This window comes from Dermacentor albipictus, chromosome 1, assembly GCF_038994185.2.
Source record: "Dermacentor albipictus isolate Rhodes 1998 colony chromosome 1, USDA_Dalb.pri_finalv2, whole genome shotgun sequence".
Classification (NCBI taxonomy): Eukaryota; Metazoa; Arthropoda; class Arachnida; order Ixodida; family Ixodidae; genus Dermacentor; species Dermacentor albipictus.
The window spans coordinates 107,506,339-107,522,731 of NC_091821.1; the positions used below are offsets into that span (position 1 = coordinate 107,506,339).

Below are 16,393 nucleotides of genomic sequence, written 5' to 3' on the forward strand. Positions count from 1 at the left end.
TCACGTTGTAGATGGCCAAGTTGCGAGTTGTCGAAGAACACGCGCCGATGTCGGTGCCACCGTCGATGAGCACTGCTTTCGAGGGCCACGCACAGTTCCCGCTATTTTCTACATTCTACTGGAACAGCAGACGAGCACAGACGCACATGCCAGCGATGTTCCGGACAGGTATGACACTAAAGATCACTGGTTACACACTTACACTTAGGGTTTCAATTCGGAGCACGGTAGCATGACAACTGACATCTGCCGCCACGCAAATGGTGCACATGATCACTTCACGGAACACGCAAAATGCACGCTCTTCTTAGCCACAAGTGTATCACTTCCAAGGCAAGCAAGTGATGTCCCGTACCACAATATTGCAATAATAAATATGCGACATAAATTCCACAAGCCGTCATCACTCCCCACCAGCTTCACACAAACGAGAAGCGTCCGCGTACAAGGCTCCGCAACTCTCCTTATACACTCAAAAAGCATCTTATCAGAAGCACTGCTGGCAGAACATTACGTACCATGCATATTATAAGTTTACGCACCTTCATTTAATAACGAATGAACCGAATATCCGACCGAGAGAAGCCTGTTTCGAATTTCACTTTTTTTTTTCGAATGAGCCTATCAGTGAAAGCAGCTACTTTCCCATCATGGTACCACAAAAACGAAGTCCACCGCATGAAAACAGAACAATTCCGTCAAAATAAAAACAACTTTATCATTCATTATAAAATTAATTACCATTATTTTAATTTACCTCCAGAAAATATCATTTATAAATTTTAGAATAAGAACGAATTGCTAGTTTACTGCGAAATTACAATCACGTTACAAATGCCCGATCCTGACTTTACGGAAGCATGGCGGCCTTCGTAGTATGCCGTGTGCGCCCGTGGCTAAGTATACTAACAGCCGCGTTTTTGAAATGGGGTAAATTTCTTCAACGCATTGATTTCTGTTCCAGCCCCATCCTTGAGGACTATGGTGCGCGCCCACGCGCCTTGTCTGGTGGTCACCGCTGGGGAAACTCCACAAGTGAGTGCGAGATAATTGCCCTTCTCTAGAGTGTAATTTCGTGGAGCTTGTGTGACATAACCTCTTTTATGTCAGATACGATCGTATGCCACCCAAAGACACCAGAAGTTAATATTAGCCGCGCAAAAACGTAACAGGCAAAGAAAACTTGAGAAACCTCCCGAAAAAGACAAGCTTGCTTGGATGAAGTCAAGGTAAGCGGCACCGGATACCTCTTTTCAGCCTTTCAGTTAGTATGCCTAGTAATTGAGTTGATTTATTAATAAATCTGACCGTGCAGTTTTGTTTGTGAATCAGCGTTGCTAGGCGCAGCGAAAGCATGCATGGTATCTTGTGCTGTAACATTTCCATCGTGCGCAGAAAGCTCCTCGTCGGACCTCGAAGAGAGACTTACGAAGATCGGCTCAAGGAGCCACCGCTTGACGACGTTTTCTACACGGACAAGTACATGCCAACTTTGTATCCCTCTGCTGAAGCGATAGCCATGCACAGAGAAACGCATCACCCAACTGTTTTGGATGATCCAGATGCACTCCTTTATGCATTCGTAGAGCTAAGCTTAAAAACGAAGAAAAAGGTACGACACCTTCTCCAATGCATGTAATGTCATAAATGAAAGCTAAGTCGCGTTTCAGAGGGGCCTAAATAGACTTATGCATTTGGAATGAGCAAATGCAGTGCATAGAGCGCACCACAGCACTTAATATCTGCAAAATATGGCACTCCATATTGCAATGAGTCCACAGAGTAAAACGAAAAGAATCTGCTCACTTGTTGGCACCATTCTCCTTGGCAGGTTAAGGTGATATCAGCTGCATCTTTGCGACAGTCAGAATCTTTAGCTTTATTGCTAAATCTTTATTGGTCTATCATCACTTTGTAGCGGTTGCATGAATCTCAAGTAAATGTATTGACTACATGCTTTGCTTCTAGTGCTTATTGTTAAATTAGACCAATGAAACCTAACAGCACAAATCGCGACCTTTCTTGAGCAGGCTAAGTTGCACTATTTGTGAATAGCAAGTGTCCACAGCTCTGCTTTTGTCCTAGGTGAAGTAAGCAAAGCAACCAGCGGGCACTATAGTGCTTTTTTTTTATAGTGCCTACTCCTACTTTTTGTCTAAAAGGCGTTTGTGTACCAGAACAGCTTTGTATATTTTCGGTCCTGCATGCATAGAAAAGATGCAAAGCTGCATCAGAAATGTTTGTGGAAATGGGGAGGAAATGCATTGTGAGGAGAATGTGGTAGCGACGACGTGTTGCACTCAGTTTCTTCAAAACATGGCAACTCTGCTTTTACTTCATCTATACCACAAATTTTGATGAATAATGATCTGTTAGAATGTTTGTGCAGCTACCAGTGTGGAACAAATTTTCATGCTGTGAATAATTTAGGATCACTTTAAAGCAGTACTCTTTTTTTTTTTTCCTCCCTTCACACAGATTGCAGCAGGCAAGGGTCAATTGGGCATGACAAATGCACTTTTGTGTCCCACCCCAGTTTTCTTTTCCTATGACTCCATCTCCCTCCATCATGGAGCCACTGTTTCTTTTCTCCGTCTCACTTCTGACCACCATCATCTCCATCATATTTTGAATCTGACCATTCTTGCATCATTCTTATTTCTTTGCATTCTACTCTACTTCCCTCTCATCCCATACTCACTCACTCCTGTCATTATGTATTCATTTGTTCATTTGTTTATTTTTTTGTCCCCCTCCACTGGGTGGCAGGCGCTCATGCGCAGGGGTTCTTGCCTAGCACGCCACGGAATGCAGAGTCGCTCTTATGCAAAAAAAATTACAATTACATTGTGCTTTGCTCTAGTTTTCCCCTCATAAACGTTTCGACAAGTGGACTTGTCTTCTTCAAGGCAACATATGCCTTCCTCGCCACAATGCACAGTAACTACTGTGGCGAGGAAAGCATATGTCTCCTTGAAGACAAGTCCACTTGTTGAAACGTTGTCTCCAGCTTTCACCTTGTTTTCGTTTTCGTTTTGCTCATTGTTCTTAGTTTTGATACATTCGCGCTGCAGCACTTTTCCTTTACTGTTTTCTGTAGTCGTTTAACTTTCTGCTTTGCATGTAGGATTTCTCTTGTTATCCAGGGGATATTTCTTTGGGGCCGTATAAGCCGTAGTGCAATAAAGTTATTCATGCAGTAATAAACAATCTACTTGAATCGTAGCCAGAGGTCATTTACATTTGTGGCAGGATCACAGCTCAATTCCATGAACACGTCAAATTCATGAGCTAAGTAAGTTAGTATGCTGGCGTCGTCTGCTTTACTGAAGTTTGGAACTTGAGTTACTATTGATTGAAAGTGTAAGCTGTGATCGAGTGTTAACCGGCAGATGGGCACTCTGGTCCGAGATACCCTCAACAACATCAACTTGAGCGTTGTTAAGGCTAAGGTGACCACTAATGAGTATTAGATCTAATATACTTGTGGCTGTTCCTTGAACGTGCGTTGGGCATGAAACAAATTGATGGAGGTTGAAATTTAACATTAAATTGAATAAAGCCTCTGAACCCTGTGAGGTGTGGTGCATGATACTCCAATTTATATCAGCTAGGTTAAAGTCACCCATTAGTATGACTGCAGAGCTACGGACATGTTGCTGAAGAAAATCACAAACATAAGCACTAATGTGCAAGCTAGAATTTTCTGTTTTGGCTTTTAAATTTTTTTTATGCATCTTGTATACACCATATCCCCATGGCAACTGCCATGCTCTGTAAGAGATTGCTGTGATGCACATGGAATGCAGGCTGGTCTGCTACTTTGGCACAGACAAAGAAGTTGCATGTTTCATTACCAGTGGTGGCTTTGCACTAAAGTAAGGTTTGTGCAAATGTGCATCATCTTGAACACATGAAAACGCACGAGATGAGCCTGGTATATGGTGTCAGTGCTACAAAGACCCCGAATGCTTTGTTACAGCTGTTGCGTTGTCCACTGGTCTACCACAGTAAGCGTAATGTTATATGGTGACTTTCAAACAGGGAAACTGCACAAGGGCATGTTCATAAAGTGTCAATAAAGTGGCCGCATGCTCAAAATAATTGAAATAATGGCCGTACCAGGAAGTAGTAGTTGTATTGAGCACATTATAGTAGTGCTTTCTTTGCATTTTCAGGTTCTCATTGAAATCAACTAGCTTTTTAACATTTAAGAGCATCTTTTTTTTTTCTGTCATTATGTTTCTGTTCATTAATACAGACCAAGTTTCGAGAAGATTTTTCAGGGACTGTGCTCTACAATCATCCGTTCTCTATCACAAAGAGAGAGAAGAGGATCATCGCCCTCTGCAAGGTATGCTATAGCGGATTGAGAAATTGGGCGCTGTCTTTGGACATTACAATTATTACCTTGCAGAGCACAGATTTGGCTTCCGAGTCACTTGAGGCTGGGGCAGAAGTAGCAGGTGGCACAACTGTCATCAAAAGGGTAAGACCAAATGAACTTCTTGGAAGACATTTGAACATTGATTGTTCCTGTCAAATAAAAGTGAGCTCTCACTGTATAGAACACTGCCAGTGAAATGCGTCAGACCGAAATAATGCTTTGTGAGCCACTAGGTTAAGTGCATGTGGTCATACAATATGGATTTGTTGACTGTTTTCCCTTCCTAATTTTGGCATATCTCACTCACTAGAAATTAAGACCGCTTTCAAAATTTATTTGCAGATACTTACTGGGGAACTAGACACGAAACATTTCGACTATATCTTGGCACATGTGGACATTATGCAAGATCTGCCTCAGCTAAGAGGCTTGCTCAAAACGAAGTTACCATTGCTAGCTAATGGTAAGTGCTTGGAAAGTGTGATCAAGCATGGCGCTGTGATCTCCCCCCCCCCCTCTTTTGTGTGTGTGTTTGTTTGTATTAAACTACTGGGGTTGTATTTTATAAAGGTTCTTCCCATTTAATTCCGTTCTTTTCATCTTGCTCACCAACTGGCTAATTCCTCCCATAGTTTGGGTGGGGCTTTATGTGAGCTTATGACAAAGGGTGAAAAGAATATAAAATAACAAGCGTCATCAAGAAATACAGCCTCGGGCCCGGTTTGAATGCATATCGTGCCAGCCACTAAATCGTATACTGAAAAAAAAAAAAGAAAAGAAATGTCTGGGGAAGTAATCTAATACAGTATACATACATTAACGATGGCTTGCATCTCTAGGCATTCAATCACCGTTTATACTCTGGCCTTGATTGGCATGAGCAACATTCCACATTAGTGCACACTGATTGGCTGAACGAGAATTTTTTTTTTGCTTGGGTGCTATGAAAAGTATCAGAGGACATGCTATCAGTGCCACTTCTGTTGCCTGTTTCCCAAGTGCAGAGTATTGTAAATATATCATGGTCTTAATTGCCAAGCTTGTGCAGTTGACAGTGCTACCACAATGTTATGACCATGTATGGTAGATGTAAAGCTACCTGCATTTTCTAGCAGTAGCCATTATTAAAAACTCGTTAACATTTTGCCTTCATCGTTAAGCCATTTAATTATTCACAGAAACTTGGATGCATGACTGCAACTAAATTTAGATTTCTTATTTTATTTTTTTTACTTTTATGTTGAAGGAAAAGTCACGAATGACCTTCCTGGCTTGGTGCGAGGCTACTTCAAAGGCATCGATTTCACTTCCAAGAGTGATAAGCAAGAGTTAGACTATGGCTTCGTGGAAGTCCCTGTTGGAAAAGTAAGCAGTAGGAATGTGCGAATATTTGAAATTTCTAATATTAATTAAATAGCCTTTGCCACTTGATTCATATTCAATTCAAGAATTAGGTTAAATGTTAGTTCCTTTGCAATGTGTAAGGGATAACGCCAGATAATGGAGTCTCAAAGCAAAGTGAACAATAAATGTGAACATTGTTCTGAATGATTCTGCTGCGGAGAGGCTGTGGTTACTGTGTGGAGGCACCAGTTTCTGAGTGAATGCACAGGGCAAATAACTGGTGCTCGATAATTTTCAGTCATTCATTATGAATTCCTCACTTTTAGGCAGCCTACATGTGAATTTGTTGTGTTGATTTAAGCAAATCAGTTTGCTGTTTAGCAGTTTAGCAATTTTCTCTATGTGTCTATCCCTTGAAAATAATGTACGGTGTTGTAGTATCATACTTCTCTCCTTCGATGAACTTGCAACTATGTTTATCTAGTGACATACTGTTCCTTTTTTTTCCCATCACTGTCATTGTTATGGTGCACCTGATAACAAAGCTGTTCTTTCACATTTACAAGGGCCTAAGTTTACTGTACGTCCATTTGTGGTTGGCATTACACATATGCATGTAAATAGTCCATGTAAGTAATGTCAGTAAGCCCCCCCTCCCCTTATTTTTTCTACGAGAAGGGCTCCGCGCTGCCCATATTTGACTGTTTCTAGAAATAAAATATTGAATATTCAGTAGTAATTTCTCTGATATTTGTATTCGATTCAGAAATTTCTCAATTCGAATGTTCCTAGTAAACAGCTGTTACCCAAAAATTGGTTCAGCTGTTTGGCTGTTATAAAAGCTTTTAAACCTCATCAGAGTTTTCTATTGGTATCACTGGTGAGTATTCAAAGCAGGGCATTTGGAATTTTTGAATAATGGTATAGGAATAGCATGTAGACTAATGTCAAATCACTTATTGATTGTGATGCCCTTAAATGTAGGCACATTAGGGCTTCACTCCATGTGCTGTTATAGCCGCTAATCCCCATATAAAGTGGTGTGATGGGTGCCGTGGTGGCCCAGTGGGCCTGAGCACAAGCTTGTGGCTTTGATTCTCAGCCATGTTTCGATAGCGGTAGGATACAAAAGGACTTGTGCCCTTCGATTTAGAGGCATGTTAACTGAAGCCCTAGAACACTTTGAATATGGTAAACAAACTTGCCGAGTCACTAGACAATATTGGCATGAGCATCTGAGCTGAAGATTATTTGTGTACATGAAGCCTGTAATTATGCACTAATGGCTACCTGTCCTTTCCTTCAACTTTTCAATTACCCCACCACTTCTTTCACGTACTCTTAAGCTGAAATAAACATACTGGCTGCTGGCCAAGTTTCCTTAAACATCAGAACTAAGCAGTTCCTTTGGCAGAAGCAAAAGAATAGAAATGTCTTCACTGATGGGGCTGTGGTGCCCTCTGGAGGCAGAGAATGATACTACTACTGCGCTGATACTATGACAATGTTTGGGCGCTGTGACATTACTCTAGAGAAATGTGGTGCTGCACTTTTTCGGCTACCATAGGAAACATGAGCAACATACGAATTTGTCTATGATTTGGCACAGATTCATTACGACAGCACATTGCAGCTCTTATTGTTCTTTGTGGTACAATTGTGTTGCGTGATGGCCTCACAATATTTCTTTAGAGCACTTAAGTATTTCGATTACAAATAATTTTATTCAGAATTGCCACTGCCTAAATATATTACTACAGTTTGAACCATGCATGTCGCTAAATCTGGGCATTGTTCAGTAAGCAGCGCTTACCAGTCATGCCAGTTCTAAAAAAATAACTATTATTCCTAACAGTTGCTCTTGCTAGTAATTATCCAATAACCATCGAATTAGAAAAATTACAGGCTAAATGACGCTAATTATTGCTGTACAATGATGTGGCTAGAGAAAAATCTGCTTCAAAAGTCCAATGCTAGCTATACGTCTATAATTCACAACTTCGTTCGAAGCCAGGTAGGCATACTTAACGCAAATCCATGTAGTGCTTCCAATGACGCCCATGTTTATTAAAGTGCCATTTAAGAAATCTGCACAGATTCTGGTGCCAGCTTTCCCTCTAGCGTATTGATTTAGAAACTCTACAAACTAGACATAACAGTGCGTCACACAATTTCAAAGGCAGCTGATACATAAACGCAGCGTGCTGGTGGGTGAAGCATGGTGGGCGTTCTCGTGGGCACAGTGCACAGCTTTGAGTGCAGTTCAAACAACAAAAAGGTGGGTAATACCACAAAGGAGTGGCAGCAGCAGTATTTGAATCCCAACAATTCCATCCCTACAAGGCACATTCAAAAACATTTTATTGGAAAAGGTTCATGAAAAGATGCCCTTTATACCAGACAGTATCTTCACTTTTCAAAAAGATGTTGCAGGGCTCCTCAAGGGACCCTGAAAAGATTTTGACGGTTTTCTACAAATGTACTGAGTCGTTAGAGTAGGTCCTTCTGATAATTAATTGACGCATCTAAGTGTTCCGCGTAAAGCATGTCATTTATTATAAGGTTTTAAATATGTACATCGCTGCCGATCGCAGCACACTGCTTGGCTGAATTTTCAGCCGCCCCTACCCATTTGACGTCATTCACCCAATTGATGCAGTAAAGCGAGCTATCCGATTGGCTGCCCAGGGCGCGTCATCGATGATTTTTTCTAGTTTATGGTGAACAAATGTTGTTCGCAATAGTTGGAATGTGAGTTAATTTGTTTCTATAAAAAGAAAGCAACAGAAAGAGAATGCACAAGAACAATCTCTCAGTACACTTTTAAGCACTTCCGGCACACAGCAAGTGTTGTTTGCTTGTGTTACAACGTGCTTCGTTTTGACGAGAGCTCCGCGGTCAGTGTCAGTGTCAGTCTTTTCGCGAACACCATGATTCGCCTTTGTTGCGTTGTGGGCTGCAAACGTAGCGACTAGCAATATGTCAAGCTGCAACATCGTGTCCCTCTGCAAGGCAGCAGACAAGTGGAGTGCCTCCAGCGCATCGGACTGTTGCTATCCGATTGGTGCCAGGATTTGCACATTTGTGGCCATCACTTTACACCGGAGGAATACTACCACAATAGCATTTTGCAAGTTCGGTATTCGAGTAAACGCCAAGTGCAAGGGGACAGGGCCTAGCCGTTTGACCGTGCCGTTTCACGGGATGAGCAGAAGCGCAAACGTGAATGGTCTGCACAGTGCAGCCACCTGGTGGCACAGTGCTCAACCAAACACAGTAGCAGTAACGAAGTGCATTCTTCTTTGCTGCTAGTTAAATATTTCGAAGGATTGCAATCAATAACACATTGTTTTTGTAAATGTTTAAAATGTTTTCCACTTGGTTAGAGCAATATTAGCTCTTTGTTTGGCTGGTTAAGCTCTGCGCCACCAGGTGGCTGGACCATGTAAACCAATCAGGCCGCTCACGTACATCTACGCTAAAGTCCCTTCATCGGTTTGAGTTTATGCCTCCACCGTTCGGATGAAATGCCCAGCTTGCCTGTGGTTACCGCAATACCAGACACGTTCGGCGCTGCGACAGAATATTCGCAATGCACACTGCTTCGATAGATCTTGCTTGGGGTCAACTGCCAAGCCGCTGGCAGAGAGGTTGGAGAGGCTTCACGCGCTCGCTGCTAGAGAACTGGAAGTAGACGACACGGCGTGCCACCATGACACAGAGGCAGTGAAGGCGGAGCTTAGCCCCAATCATTCGGCGAACGAGTTGAGGAGAAAATGCATGGTTATGGAGGAGGGTAACTTGTAATCATCCGTAACTCTCTTAATATGAGATTTACAAATTGTGGTGCGAACGATTCAGTTTAGCTGTTCCCCACGCATCTGCAAAATTTGACTGAACCGCTTCAGGGGCCTTTTAAAAGATACCAGACGGTCCAGATTAATCCGGAGCACGTGCTAGCTAGTGGGAAAACTGGCAGTCACTGCAGCAGCAGATAGTTGGATTTGGAACATGTGAAATGTATGAAGCACGATTAGGGGATGGTGCCTAGCATTAGCTCGTGTAAAACTTGGTGAAGTAGAAATAAAATGTTGCACACAGGAAAGTAACCTATCTTGTGTTTAAAAACATCATGACTGTCGTCCACAACCTGCCAAGTTGGCTCAAGGGCTATGGCGTTCAATGTTGAGCATGATGTTGCAAATTTGAGTCTTTGCTGTAGCAGCCACATTCAGATGGAAGTAGAATGAAAAAAAAAAGAACTTGTGCACTTTTTTGGATTTAGATGCACGTTAAAAAACACAGGTGGCATAAAGCTGACAAATCATAAGCATTTATAATGATTGCATATCAATTAGTTTGCTGTTATGATGAATCTGAATACAGAAAGGAGGCATAAATGTGTGAGCCTTGAAACAAGAAGCCTGTTAAATATTGTTTTAGTATTGTCTTCCAGTGGTGTGTCTGTCAACAACTCTTTAACAAAGCAAGCTTACATTTGTAATGCTAATTTATAGAATAATAGGCAATCGGGGTGATTGGTCAGATGGGAGTGAAAATCCTAAACCATAAAGCATTTTGAACGTTACTAGTGTCCTGAAAATCAGCACATTCAACATTTTTCATGTTAACAGTTTAATAGCTGCTGTAAATGTGTGGTTCACTGTCTTGTGGGCTTTTTTTTTTATCGTTTCTTTTCTAATCAGCTCAGCATGCCAACTGAGCATCTCATGGACAATATCAGAACTCTACTAGTTCATATTGACGGATTCAAGCCAAAAGGAACTGATCCAGGTAATAATCTTGTTGTCTTTCTATGCTGTTTGACACACTGACTGCATTAACAAATAGAGTTTCCAAGCATTTCAGAAACAGCATTATGCATGAAAAAAATAAAATGTAATTGTGGAGTTCATTCTCAGCTGTACATTTGACAGAGTTTTACATAAAGGATACTTTAGGTGCTGAGGCAACATGAAAACAGTTCAAAAGAAAAAAACGTATTTTTGTTTTATACCCGTGTTGTTGACACATTTTTCTTTGTTATCAGTGGAGCCAGTTGAACTTTGATGTAATAAGCCATACATTCAGCCTGAAATTTAAATTTACAAGTTTAATTCATAAAAAAAAAATATTGTGTGGTGGTTCAAAGAAAATTTCAGAGCACTCCTGCTAACTGACATGTTCAAAGAGTGTATGAGTGCAATTTTTCCTATATTTGCACAATGAAAATTTTTCATCATTTTGGGTTGAGAGAATATACGAGGTCTATCCTGAAAGCTTTTGCAGTGCGTTGTAAAAAAAAATTAATTTCTCAAAGTTTCAGATATAGATGTGGTCAAATTTCAAAATACAGTAAAAGCTCCTTAATTCAAACCACTAGGGGAAGCCTCTTCAGTTCAAATTAACGAAAGTTCTAACTAACGAAAGTGAAGGAGATTAACAGTACACTGCGATTTGGAAGCAGTAGGGCATGTCAGAAATTTGGCATGTCAGAAAGTGATGGCATGTGCTGCGGGCACACGCCATCTTCAAGTTGAAGCTCTAGGTCCGAGTGTGCCACACCACCGATGTCCAGCGAAAGGAACGTTAGCCGAGGCTTAACACCATCACAAAGAATAGCGACGGCCGATACCTCCTAAGCTGAAAACAGACGTGCACAAACGATGAAGACTGCCGAGACAAAGACGCTGAACATGTGAAGGTGGCGAAGGCCCCGATTCGTTGGTTCTTGATTGCAAGTGCAGCTGCGACGCACTCGATTCGCTGTGTTTTGGTGCTTGCCCCACCATCTGCCGCACAACATTAGCAGCTGCACAAGATTTGCAAAGCCTCCGAGATTCGCAACGGGCAAGAAGTCTCGGAGGTTACGTAGAATGGAGAAGGGAGTAGAAGGGAGGCTTAATCTGGCGAGTAGGAAGGGTCTTGCAGCACAGTGATCGAATTGTGTGCCAAAAACTTGCACACTATCAATGCCGAGTGCACAGGGGCATTATCGTGGTGCAGAATCCAACGACTTTCTTTTGACAAATTCGGTTGCACGTGGTGTACACAATCTTTCATACTCTTCAGGGCCTCCACATAGAAAGCTGCATTGACAAATCAATCTTCAGGTACAAATTGTGGTGTACAATTCCATGGCAGTCAAAAAAACATACCTTATCAACGAGTTTCATTTTTGCTTTGTTTTTCAGTACTCTTCTTTTTTTCCTTGGCTCATGTTTCTTTTTGCACTCTTTGCTCTGTGACTTCAGCTCAATATCGCATATTCATAAATCCAAGTTTCGTCCCTGGCGACAACGCTTTGCAAGAATTCATCGCTGTCGTCTGAAGCTTTCCAATCAACGCAAAATTCTTTCCGTTACAGCTTTTGCTCAGGAATCGGCGGTTTCGGCATATTGGCACAAACATTCTTCGTTTCCAAATTCTCATTCAAAATTTTGTGAGCGGATGACTTTCCCAAACCAAGTGCTTTTGATATAATTTTAAGTCATTCAGCGGTTGCAAAGCACAAGAGAACACACACAATCAATGTTTTTATCTTTGCGTGAAATGGAGGGGCATCCTGATCTTGCATCGTTTGGGGTCTTCACGGCATTCCTGAATACACTGAACCGAAAACGCAGTTCTTTCCTTTAGTTCATCCTTTCCTTAGGCCTTTTGCAACATTCGATGAATTTCTGCACCATTCTTGCACAATTTCACAAGAAATTTGATATTGATGATTTGTTCTGTCTGTTCATTTATCTACATTTTGACAAGTACTAAAAATGTGTTACAACACAAGTCCATGAATAAAATTCTGCCTTGCCATACAGCAGTCCAGCTCATACTAGAGGTAAACGGGTCCTTTCGAGAGGAGAGAGTGGCACTGCTAAACCCTCTCTCACGTTTTTGCCAACTCACTGCATGACTATTTGGGACAAACCTCGTACCTCTCGCATATCTCAAAATTGCATCACGAACATTGATTTTCCACTTTGTAGTTGGTATGCCTTAATGTTATAATCAAAATACCTAGTGAAAAATGAAGAGTGTCGCCTTGACAGTGCTTTTCATAATCTGAGAGAATGAAACATTACCATTTTCTTTGCATCTGCTTTGCATTTGCTGTGCACGGAATCTCGCTAGACAGCAGTGGGAAACATGCACGCATCCTTAATTCTTAGTTGTCCTGGAATCTTTGCAAGTTGACGCACCAAGATGCATGGCTTTTGGTTGACTCAACATTAACAGATGAATCTTTTATTTTGTGTTCTTTTAGTAACCTTTCTGTGGGAGGATTTTCAAAACAAATAAAAATACTTGTACAACCACATTCTGGAACGGGATGCTATGAGCATCCCTTTTGTAACGAGGCGATGGGTTGCCCCACCAAGCTCTTGTTATTATGTTGCCTAACATCCTACCTATGTTAAAAAGAAGACAAGAAAAGTTAGAAAACCCACTATGAATTCCCATAACCAAACTTTGTTAAGTCCTATTGTGAACTTTGTTTTTGTACATCTCCATTTTTTTGTCATTTGCCTACTTTTCTTCCACCAATCTTCCAATCGCCGCTTACTAATCTCTACTGAGAACCCATTTACTTTCCCCCTGCTCTTGCTGAACCCAAGGGCTTCAAGGAGGCTGGAGATGCCTGAATTGACCACTGGGCAGATATTTTCACATTCTAATAAGACATGCTCCATCGTTTCCCTAGCTTTACCACAGCAAGCACATGCTTCATCTTCTGTCTTATATCTTGCTTTATAAGTGCGTGTTCTAAGGTATCCTGATCTCGCTTCGAAAAGTAATGAACTTTCCTTTGAGTTATCATAAATTGTTTCTTTCCTGATTTAGTTTCTTCCTCTTAAGTAGTTACTCATAGCAGGTTTCTTTTCCATTGCCACCACCCATGAGATTATCTCAGCCTCTCTGACTTTCCGCTCGACGTTTTTTCTTGCCATGTTGCTCACCATGCAGGTCGCATACTTGCTGGTAAGCTTCCTAGTTCTTTTTCTTCACTGTAAATGAATGTTTTTCCCATAGCAATACCTGAGAACTCTGCCAGCCCATTTTCTTTCTTCCATATTCCTCAGTCACTTTTCGTAATCAATTTTACTGTGAGCTTCCCTCATTACAAAGCTTGTCCAGCCCATACCACCTTGCACAGCCTCACTTGTAGTCTTCCCACGAGTGCCCAATGCGAGGCGTCCCACTGGCATTTGGTTGCCATCGAGTCCTGATTGTACTCCTGATTTCAAGCAAACAGCCGCATTTTCAAATGCAAGTCCTGAAACCATTACACCTTTCCACATACCGCGGAGCACCTCGTACCTATTGTATCCCCATAGCGCTCTGTATTCCATTATGGCCGCATTTCTCTTCCCCTTTACTGTTATTGTTTTTTCATGTATTTTCATATATATATTGCCTTCTTTTATCCATATACCAAGGTATTTATGTTCTGTTACCCAAGGTATTTCCTGGCCCTGTATTCTCACTCTGTTTGTTGTTTTCATTGAATTCCATAATACCTGATTTTTTACGCTAAATTTCAGCCCTAAATTCTCTAGAAGTGTACGGTGAGGGGCTAGTTGGTATGACATTATGAGAACAAAGAAAAACTGCGCAAAAAAAGGACAAGACAGAGAAAGAACCACACGACACATGCGCCTGTGTCGTGTGGTTCTTTCTCTGTCTTGTCCTTTTTTTGCGCAGTTTTTCTTTGTTCCCTAAATTCTCACCTTCCTGTCCACAGGTATTAGCTAGACGTTGCATATCACTTTTCTTGTTAGCTAGTAAGACAATGTCGTCCGCATAAAATAAACTTGGAAGCTGCTGCTCTACTACTGTACCCACCTGTTTGTATGAGAGAGTAAACCCGATATTACTTTCCTCTAGCGCCCTTTCTATCCTTACCATGTAATCATAAACAACAGTGGGGATAAAGGGCACCCTGCCTCAGTCCCTTCTTGATATCAACTTTCTCCTCGTTTCTCATCCCTTCCCATTCAACGCAAAAGGGTATTTTCTAGGTAAATCTCTCTAAAACTGTATACAATCGTCGTCCACGCCTTCCCCTTCCAGAACATCGCACAAAATATTGTGGTCTATGTTGTCATAAGCTCCTTTATGTCTGAAAATTTCACATATAACGGTCTTTTTTCTCCTCTGGATCTGGATATTTCAATACCCTGAATAAGGACAAATAATTTATCATCCAGATGCCTACCTATTCTAAAACCATTCTGAAGTTCTGCCAGTATGCCATTATTCTCTGCCCATGCTTGCAGCTTTAATTGCCTGCATTGCTAACCAGCATGTTTCTGATGTAATGGTCAACGGTCTATATTAGTGAATTTTATCTTTCTCCTCCTTACCTTTATAAATTAGATTCATTCTACTCTGTCACTAACTGTCTGGTATTCGTCTATCTTTTAAACTTTTGTTCTGCTGCTTTCAACAGAGCTTCCTTACTTTTTGGACCTAGTTCATTAAGCAGCATAACGGGAACCTCATATAGCTCTTTGGCTGTGTGCTTAGGAATTTTCTCTTCGACTAGGTGCCGAGTGTACAATGACCTTAACTATCTTTGTCTAGTTTTCCTGTGAATACACCTAACCATACATACCACTGTGAGCGCATTGGGAATGTCGGGAACAGACATCATCTTGAGAGTCCAAACAGATGCTAATGTGGTTGGCTTTGTAGGCTGTATGATCCGTAGCCACTGTCATGACTGAGTGGATGGCATAGAGCTCAGCTTCAGGAAAGGTGACATAGTCACTTTGTAAAATGTAAAAGATAGTATTTGCTTCGTGGCAGCACCAGGCAGTGTCTGGTGCTGCTATGAAGCAAATGCACTGTACAAACAGCATGTGCTAAGTAAGTAATGTGAATTGTTGTTTTGCATGTCTATTCTTGTTGAATTGATACAACCTTGTCCGAAGTTGAAGTAGTATACCCAAGTTCTGAAACTCCCATTCTTTGTAGGTACATTCATCACCAAGGTTGAACTGAAGTGTCCACCAACTACTGAGAAGTTTATGATTGCATGCAGTGAATTCTTGGATCATTATGCAGAGGAAGAGGAAGATGTTGAAGTCAAAGTGAAGCAGTAGACGCACCGAACTCAATCGGAACACCATTTGTTGTAGCAATAAGTTGTATTAAAAAATAAAACGGCACAGGCTGTTCAGTAGTTGATTTTTTCTGGTCAGAAGAAAAAAATCCCACAGTGAGGTAAATTCATCTCTTGAATGTTGAAGGAATTTAAATTGCAGCACTTATGCTGGTTCTCTTTCACTCATCATACCAAATAGTTCATCCTGGTGGCAGTACTGAGCTTCATCCAAACGAAATGACAAAAAATCATTTGCAAACTCTGATTGGAACATTTTTTTCCTGGCGTTGGCTTGAATTTTTCTAGCCGGTTCATGGTGGCTGGCCAGCGATTTGTATTTAAGTCATTCAGGCTTTATTCTGGTTTAACTATAATCAGTTTGAACTACCGAAGGATCAAATTAAAATGTGCCTCTAAAATTCCCACCATACTGCCCTTCCATTCACATGAGGTAACTGTACGATGGTTTGCGGATGTGTTAAGATTTGTGCAGGGCTAGTTATCTTGTTTGAGAATGTAATTATGCAAAGTATTTTCTTTCCAGATGTAATGCA

At 41.2% G+C, this 16,393-nt stretch overlaps 2 protein-coding genes across 5 annotated transcripts in view; one reads left to right on the forward strand and one right to left on the reverse strand.

Annotated features, from left to right (window-relative positions):
* Positions 1-675, reverse strand: part of twin (CCR4-NOT transcription complex subunit 6-like twin) — a 309,342-nt gene extending 308,667 nt beyond the window's left edge. The window contains exon 1 of one of the 3 annotated variants that reach the window (XM_070524425.1): positions 543-675. Coding sequence is in view for 1 of the 3 variants with exons in the window: in XM_070524421.1 (XP_070380522.1) it covers positions 519-525 (7 nt within the window). In the remaining 2 variants the exon portion in view is untranslated. Of the gene's footprint in view, positions 1-518 lie in introns of all 3 variants that reach the window. The other 2 variants (XM_070524421.1, XM_070524434.1) reach the window with 2 other exon arrangements.
* Positions 2-15,903, forward strand: mRpL1 (mitochondrial ribosomal protein L1). Of its 2 annotated transcripts, none has more exons than XM_070524447.1 (10): positions 2-168; positions 965-1,035; positions 1,111-1,229; positions 1,396-1,612; positions 4,262-4,354; positions 4,418-4,489; positions 4,730-4,850; positions 5,634-5,752; positions 10,438-10,525; positions 15,710-15,903. In XM_070524447.1, the coding sequence occupies exons 1-10, from the start codon at positions 12-14 to the stop codon at positions 15,835-15,837; spliced, it is 1,185 nt and encodes a 394-aa protein (XP_070380548.1). In that variant the 5' UTR covers positions 2-11; the 3' UTR covers positions 15,838-15,903. The 2 variants fall into 2 exon arrangements, with proteins under 2 accessions (XP_070380548.1, XP_070380549.1); XM_070524448.1 differs by lacking the exon at positions 2-168 and adding an exon at positions 808-900.
* The last annotated feature ends 490 nt before the right edge of the window (positions 15,904-16,393 follow it).

Coding starts and splice junctions, on each gene's coding strand:
- mRpL1 (XM_070524447.1), top strand. CDS start 12: ATGGCCAAGTTGCGAGTTGTCGAAGAACACGCGCCGATGTCGGTGCCA. Junction 1,036..1,110: donor CCGCTGGGGAAACTCCACAA/GTGAGTGCGAGA, acceptor CTTTTATGTCAG/ATACGATCGTATGCCACCCA. Junction 4,355..4,417: donor GGATCATCGCCCTCTGCAAG/GTATGCTATAGC, acceptor ATTACCTTGCAG/AGCACAGATTTGGCTTCCGA.